Source organism: Etheostoma spectabile, chromosome 4 (assembly GCF_008692095.1).
Source record: "Etheostoma spectabile isolate EspeVRDwgs_2016 chromosome 4, UIUC_Espe_1.0, whole genome shotgun sequence".
NCBI lineage: Eukaryota > Metazoa > Chordata > Actinopteri > Perciformes > Percidae > Etheostoma > Etheostoma spectabile.
In genome coordinates, this window is record NC_045736.1 from 28,321,310 (window position 1) to 28,332,716 (window position 11,407).

At 41.6% G+C, this 11,407-nt stretch overlaps 1 protein-coding gene across 2 annotated transcripts in view; it reads right to left on the reverse strand.

Annotated features, from left to right (window-relative positions):
• The window catches only part of shq1 (SHQ1, H/ACA ribonucleoprotein assembly factor), a 38,742-nt gene extending 28,849 nt beyond the window's left edge, over nt 1-9,893 (reverse strand). The window contains exons 1-7 of one of the 2 annotated variants that reach the window (XM_032514850.1): nt 9,806-9,893; nt 8,739-8,896; nt 8,554-8,618; nt 3,522-3,650; nt 3,277-3,437; nt 2,372-2,484; nt 2,181-2,278 (exon numbers count right to left, since the gene is read on the reverse strand). In XM_032514850.1, coding sequence (XP_032370741.1) covers nt 2,181-2,278; nt 2,372-2,484; nt 3,277-3,437; nt 3,522-3,650; nt 8,554-8,618; nt 8,739-8,881 — 709 coding nt within the window. In that variant the 5' untranslated portion in view covers nt 8,882-8,896; nt 9,806-9,893. Of the gene's footprint in view, nt 1-2,180; nt 2,279-2,371; nt 2,485-3,276; nt 3,438-3,521; nt 3,651-8,553; nt 8,619-8,738; nt 8,907-9,805 lie in introns of both variants that reach the window. The other variant, XM_032514851.1, reaches the window with a different exon arrangement.
• Nucleotides 9,894-11,407: the final 1,514 nt, after the last annotated feature.

Genomic DNA, 11,407 nt, shown 5'->3' on the forward strand with positions numbered 1-11,407 from the left:
AAAAGGAAACTGAGACTACAATTTGCACAAGCTCATCGAAATTGGACAATAGAAGATTGGAAAAACGTTGCCTGGTCTGATGAGTCTCGATTTGCTGCCGACAGTCGGACGGTTGGGTCAGAATTTGGTCTACAACATGAAAGCATGGATCCATCCTGCTTGTATCAACGGTTCAGGCTGGTGGTGGTGGTGTCATGGTGTGGGGAATTTCTTGGCACTCTTTGGGCCCTTGGTACCAATTGAGCATCGTTGCAACGCCCAGCCTACCTGAGTATGTGGTGACATGTCCATCCCTTTATGACCATAATGTACCCAACTTCTGATGGCTACTCAGCAGGATATGCGCATGTCATAAAGCTGGAATCATCACAGACTGGTTTCTTGAACATGACAATGAGTTCGCTGTCTCAAATGGCCTCACAGTCACCCGATCTCAATCCAATAGAGCATCTTGGGATGTGGTGGAACGGGAGATTCGCATCATGGATGTGCAGCCGCAAATCTGCGGCAACTGTGTGATGCCATCATGTCAATATGGACCAAACTCCTGAGGAATGCTTCCAGCACCTTGTTGAATCTATGCCACGAAGAATTGAGGCAGTTCTGAAGGCAAAAGGGGGTCCAACCGTACTAGCATGGGGTACCTAATAAAGTGGCCGGTGAGTGTATATATCAATACATATATACATACACAATACATACAATATACACATATACATACATATACATACACACACACATACATACATATCTATCAGACTTAGCAGAATGTGTGTGTGTGTGTGTGTGTGTGTGTGTGTGTGGTGTGGGTGGGTGGGTGTGTGTGTGTGTGTGTGTGTGAAATCCTCCCACATGGAGGACTCGTAGTTGCCATTTTAAATATATACGACAAGCAGTTAAAATCACGAGCATGCTTTCAAGATTTGATGGCAAGCCGCTTAAATCTCATGACCAACGCCATTCTTCACACTCAGCGGAGGCTAATGCTATTCGACCCGTCAATCAAGCCATTAAGTTTAATTTGGCCCATTTATCTATGCCTGGGCTTCCAACTGAGGCACTTTGTCTTAGAATGCAGAATGAGGCGGGGGAGCCGGCGGTGTTACGGGGAGCCGTAATGTTCTACGCAGGGCTAAACTCAGGCTGCGGCTAATGGACTTTGCATTGCTTGACTGATGGCTGCTCATCAGCGAGCGGGCCCCGCACGCTGATGGAAAACCCAACCAGCAGCACTCCCTCCTGCGATAATGCTATCTGTTTAATCTAAATCCTCTCTCAAGAGTACGACACCCATGCACTACACGTAAGCTGTGGCTATGAGCAGTGGAAGTGCTGGAATTAGCAGGCTGTTAGAGGAGCCGGATGGCACAATTAAATAAGTCTCTTGCAGTGCCGAGGCTTCACGAGCTATCGTTCCCATGCAAGAGGCTGAGCGGAGGAATGAACCGGGGAGGCTCCAGCCAACAGGCGTCACGTCTCAATCTATGTAAACGAGCCATTGATTTGAAATGGGTGGGAACTAATTGCAAAAATAAAACCTCAATTTAATAAATAAATAGATAAAAGATATAGAAAAGGCAAGAAGGCAGATAGCATTTGAGTTCTAACTCAGCAGTTGTTCTTGTTTAAATTGGTCAACATGCAGCAGAGAGATGTAGTGATTAGGGAAGGTCCAAGATCAATCTCTCATAATGGAAAGTGTCTTTCCTGTTTAAGAGCCCTGAGGCACTTTGCAGGGAGTGCAGCTCTGTTGCTTTCTAGCTGACCTTCCTCTAGACGGGGGCAGTCAAAAGACTTGTGTGTCCTTTGGGGATTAATATATTGTCAGAGAACAATGTCAGTGCCTTGCAGGCATAAATCCCAGCCAACAGAGTCCCGTTTGGAACTCTGCATATACACTGTTTCAAGGAACAATATACTACTAGTGGAAGTTTTGGAATGGTACTACTGGGGATAGTAAGAATGATGCAGTAAGAAGTGCAGTTTAATTTGGTAAAATAATATGATCAAACAATTTATGATTACCCTCTAAATTTTTGCAACTTCATGCCACCTTCTGGTAGCCTTCAGTCACTACTTTGTTGGCTACTTTTAATTTCCTATAACTTAAATAATTCACATTTATTTATCTATTTTTTGTGTGCATTGGATAAAAAAGTGCAAATTTAACTTGGACTGACCAGCTTCTCCCTCCTGCTCTGTAGAAGGACTCAGTTTGGCCCACCACGGCCTGAACTTCAGCAGCCTCTTTATCTGCTCATCCTCGAACAGATCAGCCCTGAAATGACACCGATGTTAGCAGACAGCACAGGGCTGGGGAAAAAAAGCCATGTTTTAGGGTGTCAGAGGTTTTAATCTTTGATAAACTCACAGGTAATGGTCAGGTGAAAAAGCAGATGCCTCTGCGTCCAGCCGTGCCTGCCTCCTCTCTGCCGCTGGCTTTCCTTCTGGGTTCTTGATATCAGTCACATCACTCAGTTCCTCCTGTAGGGACAGTCCCGACATAGACAATCTGGCAATGTCATTTGAACTTCCCTTTTATGATTCTATTCAGCAACTTTGTTTAATCAGAAAAGATGCAAGGATTTCACCAAAGAGGAAATAATTAGGGCCGGGTACAGAATTCAAAACTTTTTAGGCACCGACGAATGCCTCGTCATGCAATTCAAAATTTCTATACGTAATGAATAAATCTAATCCGCGTCAGTGAGCCAATAGTCTATATCCACGACGTTACACTTCTGGAATGGCTCAGTGCAGAAATTCCATCAGATGTCCGTTACCTTGTGTTTTCTTTTCTTTTTTTTCACTCCGGTGAATTTATGAGGACTATGGTTAACTGCTCCAACCTTTGAAAGTGCCAAGCACCGACCAAGACAATTGTGATTGGTTTAAAGAAATGCCAATAAACCAGAGCACGTTTTTCTCCCATCCCGGAATGCCTTGCGGACTAGCCAGACCCACCTCTGCAGCGCTGTAGAGGAAGGTCTGACGAAGCGAGACTACTGAGCCAATAAGCATTCAGCATGCTTCTACCAAAGATCTAATAATGCGGGTGATTGGCTGTCTAACTCTAAGTTATACACAGATAAAAATAAATAAACAGATTTGCGCTGTAATGGGTAATGGTGTCATTTCTTTTAGTTGAAATGGTTTTTCATAAACTTGGTTCAGGAATCAGTATCAAAGTCACTCACGGTATTGGTATTTGTACCGGAATCAAACATTATTTGAAAGATACCCATTATTTCTAGGACTGGGTATCTGTAATCTCACCTGTAATCTTGCAAACACTCCAGACCGCCGATTGCCAAAGCCATACTTCGGCAGGGCTCTCAGCTCCTCCTCAGAGCTCTCCTTGTACACCTCCTGCTCAACCTGCCAGTCAAATTCTTCCTCATCTTCATCTTCATCATCCCCCGCAGCTTCACTGCATCCTTTTGAAATGTTATAAAGTTATGGCTGGTTCTAGCTTAATTCCCTTATTACTTTAATTAAACTGGTGTATAGGTTTGGCTAACCTGTGCTTAAGTCCTCTATCAGTGGTTTTGCTGAACGGGAGCCTTTTGGGGCGAGGAGACTCGTCAGCATCTGAAGTCCTTCAAAGTGCTCTCCAGCTGTTTCCTTAGGGACCCAAAGAGTGACGAGACCTGCAGCAAGATGGAGCAAGAGATGGGTTTTTATTTTAACCATTCAGAGCTCCTTTTTAATAACATCCCTACACACTGTTTGCCTAATTCTGAAACAACTAATCAAATAAATAACAGCCCATACATCAACCAGTTATTATACTGATGACCCACTGACCCTCTGTTATTTATCAAATGTGAATTTACTGTAGCAATGACTGGGTAATCACAGCGTCTTAAATATATTAGGAACTAAGTATTATTTTGGTGACTAGTGACTTTTCAAAATAATAGTCACTTCTGACTTAAGTAATTTTAGTTTTGACATTTTACAAAAGGCTATCAATTAAAAGAAAATAATCAGAAAATAAGTATATTTCAGATTTTTCTCATAGACAATATAAATCACATATAAATTGTCATTTATATGTATACTAAGTTGGGCAGAATGACAAAATGCTCTTATATAAACTGACATGCGATATGTCACAAATAACAATGGAGTAACAATAAGAAGACAATAATCACAGGCTATTCATTTTAATAAGAAAAAAGGAACTTTCATTAATTACTTAATGCACAGTTGTAGATTTTAATTTGAAAGTGTTTAACAAACAATAGCCAATCAATCTGGCCAACTGTGCATGCAACACTTCAAAATTAAGTAGTTTCTTTACAAACTGCTATTAAAACTAAACAGGCACTAGATGAATTAGATTGATTTGGCCCCACCACAGAGAAAATCTGATGGTCGCCTAAAGACCTCATCAAATTTCAATGCACCCAAGTGTTAAAGCTTAGATGTGCTTTAGGATGGGAGCTGACTAATTGCTTGAGTTGCAGGCATTTCAGAATAAAAAGCCTGAAAGAGGGATCTTAATGATTGCTCATTAGAAGTCTAAACAAGGACACTCATTAGCGGAGCTTTATTAGCAGATGTCACAGGCTTATTTAGACACAGCGAGTTAACTGGGGCCCTGCTGACAGACGGGCAATGAGGTGTCAGAGTCCATAAGACAGATGTCCCCATAAAGACAACTTCATTAGAATCGATTATGTGCAACAGAAATCAAAGCGACATCACATTGACAGACAGTGTTGTATAGACACTAGTGACCGCCACTCCAGTAGTCATTATAACATTTCATTCGCTCGTTATACATTTAAAAAAACATCCTACATGAGCTCCCCATCACTGTCACGGTGAAAACACATATCACAGGCAGCCGGCAGACTTTAGTCATTATGACATTACAGATGGCGCCAGTGGCCCTTTAAATGGGATGAAATAACATGATTGGCGGGTTAATTTACCCTTGCTGATTGACTGAAGTACTAACTAAAGACATCCCAGGGATAAATCACTGTCTGCAACTAGAACCATGTTTTGGTCAGTGCACTGTAAGCGTCAAGACAGGTCAACAATATCCTGCACATTTCTGCAAAGTAATTTAATAAGGACCAGGATGTCTACAGTTTCCAATTACAAAAATGGACTGTATTTATTTAGCACTGTTCCAGTCTTAACGAATAATCTTGAACATAGTACAGAAACCATCCACACACATTCACACACTGTGGCCGAGGCTGCCGTAGCACCAAGCCTTGCCCAAGGATCGAACTGCCAACCTTTTTGGCAGGCAACCGCTCTACCACTGAGAAGAGAATTTGGATCTGTTCTTGGCCAGAAGGGGTGGGCAGAAACAACGCCTAGATGGCAGTAATTTAAAATGAGATGCCAGAGGGTGTGTGTAGGCACACACAATGTTATTGGCCTTTCTCACCAGTCTCTTTGTAAATGTCTTCAATGCTCAGAAGTAGGGCTGGGCGATATAGAGAAAGTCAAATATCACAATGTTCTTGACCAAATACCTCGATGTCGATATTGCAACGATATTGTATGGCTGACTATTGGTTCTTCAAAATGTTATTTACACAATGAGATTTTTGAAAAAATATTCTCCAGAAATGATTTAATGATTTAGTGGGTAAATGTAAATAATACAACAGCTAGAACAGTCTGGTAAGTTCAGAAGATGACACTTTACTGTAATGCAGCCTGTAAATCTAGGTAAGGACAACACTCACCATATCAAGATATATTCAGAATCTAAGACGACATCAAGTCTCATATCGCGATATCAATACAACATCGATATATTACCCAGCCCTACTCGGAAGTGTTATCCAAGTAACTTACTGGCACTCAATAACAAATAACAAATTCGGTAAATGTATATCTATGTATTATGTACATTTTGTTTTACAAAGATAGGAAAGCAGTCTTTAACTCAAGCCTGATGTTGCCTCACACAGAAAAGAATGATCCTGCAAAACACTGGTATCGGATTGAGACACGGTATCGCCTCATACCCAAAACCCAGACATTGGTACTGAAAAAGCGGGGCTGGTGCATCCTTATTGCAGACCACATTCACTTGCATCCCTCCAAGTATCTCCCTAAGGGAAAGTGCTGTTGTAACAATTTGTGCTTTACATATTTCAACAAGCATAATGGTGGCTCTCCCTCAAGAATTCACTTCATCTCAATGTGATATCATTAACTGTAAAAGAATCGGTACAGATTCTTTTTCGAGGTGATGGAAGACTAAAAACACTATTTAAGTCAAACCAATTTGAAGCTGCCTGGGGGCCTAGTGGTTAAGATGCATCCCATATAACCACAACTTCAGGTTCAATCCCAGCCAGAGAACTTTGTTGCAAGTCATACGCAGGTCTTACTTTCTCCTTATATCTCCTGTCTGTATCTTCACTGTGAAACTATCCATTAAAAAGGTTAAACTGTTTTTTAAACCCCTGCTCAGCATACAGATGATGGAATGCAACACAGCTCAATATGTTCAGATAACATTTGCACAACCGTTTTTCCTCGTTGAAAGGAAAGGTCAGCACATCCTGACAAACACCGGAGGGAAAAACAACAGTTGTTAGGACTTAGAAATGTATCCGAAAAATCCTGCCATGACTTGGTTTGTAGTGTTGACAAAAAAAACACATAAAATGAATGGAAGAAATCAGATCCTACATTAGAGTTTTTTTTGTGTTTTTTCCCTTCTCTTGGCTCCCAGCGCTTCTCAGGATCAATGCTCAGAGTGCTGAGATTCATAGAGCTGGGTGACAGACAGCCAATCAAATCAGGGCTCCAGGATAACTATTTTTACTAGGATCATTGTAGCCCCTAACTAAAATATTTAGGGACACAGGCGGACTATTTAGGGGCGCACAACTTAAACGCAACTCTTCACATTTCCCCTATGTTTTACTGATAAATGCTTTGGTAATGAATACAGAAACTACAACATGCCGTTTTATTTTAGTTTACAGTCCCATTTTAATTGAATGGTGCTTAACAAATGCACATCCAGAAATGTAATGTAAAAAATGTATTATCATTGTCAGTGTATTGTATTATTGCCTCATACAGGCTCACCCTCTGTCCCTTTTTTAGTTTACACTAAAATAATCATATTTAAGGTGTGTAAACTTCCATGAAACGGGGAGTATCTACGCTAATTAAGTCAAACAGACAGTGTGGGAAATATTGAGTAATGAGGGAGACAGAGACAGAGAACAGCTCACAACACAACACCAACTTGGCTTTCAAACGAGCAAAGTTGAAAGCCAAGTTGGTTAAGGCCACACCCCAGCCTCCACCTTGCCCCCCCCCCTCCCCTTTTCTACTCAAAAGCTGCGGGCTCACAAATGGCACATACTAAGGAAAGCTCATTGTGGGACTGGCTCTAGTGGCTCTAATTCCGCACCAAGGCTGAATTTTGGGAAAGAGACTTCAGATATGGTACAAAGGGGCCAATAAGGCCTATTTAAAAGCATCCAAAGAGCACCATGTTACGGGACTTTTAAAGTATTAAAAGACAAAGTGCTCATTATTCATCTGGATGGCCCGTGTCATTGTGATCTGGAATATTACTGAGGCATTATTGGGTATAGCGTTTCAATGTTGTAATGGGTGTAGAGGTGTAGCACGTACTGGTAGGCTACTGTTGGGTGTTTTGATCTTCTGGTATGGGGGCTGGGTCAAACACAGGACTTTCACACAGGAGAGCGGGGTTTGTGTCTCGCGTGTGTTGTTAACCGGCCCGTTATTTCCCAAGTGTCATGGTACCGTAAGCCCTCCAGTCCCTGGCAGCATGGTGGGCTCACAGGAAGAAGGTTTTGTTTGAATCCAGGTTGTTTCGGGCCTTTCTGTGTGGAGTTTGTATGTTCTCCTCATGTTTGCGTGGGTTTCCTCCGGGTGCTCCGGTTTCTCCCCACCATCAAAAATGCATGTGCTAGGTTCTCAAGGCATAGGCTCAGATCTGGTGCTGTAAATGGCTGCCCACTGCTCCCTTGAGGGATGGGTTAAACGCAGAGAATGAATTTCGCTACACATGTGTGTATGTGACAAAGTACCTTTACCTTTTGCCCACCCACGACTTTTCCCTAAACCTAACCGCGTCAAAAGAGAGGCCAATAGCCCCGACCAAGCTCGTTTAGGTAAAGAGTGTTATATGACCCTAAAGGAGACTTTTAGCGTCAATAACAAAGGCACCTGACCAAGCGCCGTATTTTACGAGATGGGAGTGAGAATGTGTTGCAACAACCACAGAATGGACGGTGTTTCCTCTGTTAAGGAAAAGTCATAAAGTCGTAATTACACAACTCTGCAGAGCCGTCTGCTGTGCCCTCTGCTGCACAATGCAGAGGGAGAGAGGTAAAGTTGTTGTTGTTTTTTTACAATACTGCTACTGACAAGAGATCAGTAAGATTTATATTTCATTTTCAATAATAATACAGATAAGGAAGAAGCTAGAGGAAGATAAGGAACTTTTTAAAAAATTGCGTACTATATCAAAATTGCCATATTGGTCTTAAAAAATTATCACAATTTAAAAATGTGACCTACCTTTATCAATGTCAAATTTGGCCTTTTCTCTCCCATCCTCCACTATTCTTCCAGGAAGAGATAATCTGAAAACACATAGACCCAGACAGTTACAGTCAGTACCTGAGTCTGTGAATTAACTGCTTTCATCCAAGCTACTTTAACAGATACACCTTGCATCTGTTTAAGTGTATTGGTTAACTCACCTAAGAAAGTAGGGCTTGGCATAGAACTTGAAATCTGACCCATCAATGTAAAGGTCAAATTCTGATGTTCTGGTGTAGGGCACACGGATGCTGAGGATCAGGTACTCTGCATCTTGGCTCAGGTCAAACGCTGGCGTTATCATTGTGAATGCTGGTTGCAATAAAGACCTGTAGCATCAATGACAGGAGGAATCTCATGCTCCAGTTACAGTGTATAGGATTGCATTCCATAGCAGTAAGCCAGGCTGAATAACGGCCCGGCTGACTATAGCATGCCACCTTGTGGTTGACTCTATTAAATGTTGCTAGTTGATCACGTCTCCACATGCTGCAGCCCACATGTGCCACACAGAGTGAAAACTGTAAACATAGCTTGTGTAAAACATAACGACTCGTTTCCGACCGCAGTAAGTTACAAAAGGTGTATTTACTTTGACTTTATATTAGCTTGTAACCCCTTTCTTCTTTCTTCTCTTGTTAAAACAGCTTCATACCAAACTGCATTCGAAAAATCTAGACATTTGAAAAGGTCTTCCTTGTTGACGAATTTATATATCTATCGAAACATTGCTTAACCCATTTAAAAATTGTATGTGTTCAGTAATTATGTTCGGCATAAACATAATCTGCCTAGAGGCATGTTTAAAAGGTATTTGCAAAATCGTGTTGAGCTAACGTTTACTTCAACGTTAAAGTTGGGGAGTTTGTATTGGCCTAACGTTATATGCATTCCTCATTAAACATTACACTCCAACAATGAAAAGGCATAACGTGGTGATATGAAGTGACCATATCTATAAATGAGCTTTATGTCACACTGACTCTGTTTTAAAAAAAATAAAGTCTCGTTGTTCAGCTAACATTACGAGCTAGCTCGCCTGTAAACTAAGCTAACACATGATTGTTCTCCTCGTGTTTCGGCTAACATAGCATAGCAACAGTGTAAACTGATAGATTACGCGACCACAACCTTACATTACTTTAATTTCAATGCATGCGGTGGGAATGGACTGTTTGTACCACTTCAGCGACAGTCACTACATTACACTTAAGATACGGCTTACAAGAATACACACTCACCAGAAACAGTTACCCCAACAAGCTTCACTGGCAGCTCTTAGATGTAGCGCCCATGTTTTACCGTAGTACAATGTGTAAACAGGCAGTAAAAATGTTCTGACCAAAAAAATATATAATTTTCACAAGACTATACGAAACTACGGAAGAGGATGTGAAAAATGTATGTGAGTTCTGACTTTATTCTCAGAATTCTGTCTTTATTCTCAGAATTCTGAGAGTAAAGTCAGTATTCTGACTTTATCCTCAGAATTCTGACTTTATCCTCAGAATTCTGACTTTATTCTCTGAGATTAGAGTCAGAATTCTGACTTTAGTCTCAAAATTCTCAGAATTCTGACTCTTTTTAATTCTGAGATTAAAGTCAAAATTCTGACTTTAATGTCAGAATTCTGAGAATAAAGTCAGAACTTACATATTTTTTCACCAGTGGCCCTAATCTTCTTCCGTACAAAAGAAATGTATCACAGTATCTTAGTGTAGCAATAAGAAATGTTGCTATGTATTTTAATAAGTGTGGCACACACACGTTTCTCCCCAAGCTCCTTGAGGAGGTGACAGGTAAACAAAGCTAAAATGCTGATTAGTTAAATCATGATTATAAAATACTGAAAAATAAAACAAAGAAGTAAACAAAACACATTAAACTTGCACAAATAAAAGTTATTTATCGGCAATGGTAGTGGAATGTAACTGTGTTTACTGTAGACCAGTGCTTGTAGCCTACTTCACTTGAGTATTTCCATTTTTCCACTTTATAGGCCCAGGTCTATTACAGTCCAGAGGCAAATATTGTTGTTTTTACTCTGTTACATTTATTTGACGCCTACAGTACTCTGATTTGATTGATACAGGCTATTAAAATGTACAAACAAAACCTACTATGAGTATATAAAATACAAAGCTGAAATGTTGTAGAAGATCAAAATACCCAACAGTAGTCTACCAGTAGGTGCTACACCTCCACTCATTACAAAATTGAAATGCTAAACCCAATAATCCATCCATCTTCATCCGCTTATCCGGTATCGGGTCGCGGGGGCAGCAGCTCCAGTAGGGGACCCCAAACTTCCCTTTCCCGAGCCACATCAACCAGCTCCGACTGGGGGATCCCGAGGCGTTCCCAGGCCAGGTTGGAGATATAATCTCTCCACCTAGTCCTGGGTCTTCCCCGAGGCCTCCTCCCAGCTGGACGTGCCTGGAACACCTCCCTAGGGAGGCGCCCAGGAGGCATCCTTACCAGATGCCCGAACCACCTCAACTGGCTCCTTTCGACGCGAAGGAGCAGCGGCTCTACTCCGAGCTGCTCTCGGATGACTGAGCTTCTCACCCTATCTCTAAGGGAGACGCCAGCCACCCTCCTGAGGAAACCCATTTCGGCCGCTTGTACCCTGGATCTCGTTCTTTCGGTCATGACCCAGCCTTCATGACCATAGGTGAGGGTAGGAACGAAAATTGCCCGGTAGATCGAGAGCTTTGCCTTCTGGCTCAGCTCTCTTTTCGTCACAACGGTGCGATAAACGCACCGTTGTGACGAAATTCAGATTCAGCAACACCAACTCGTTAAATCCGCTTTTGTGCATGCACAAATG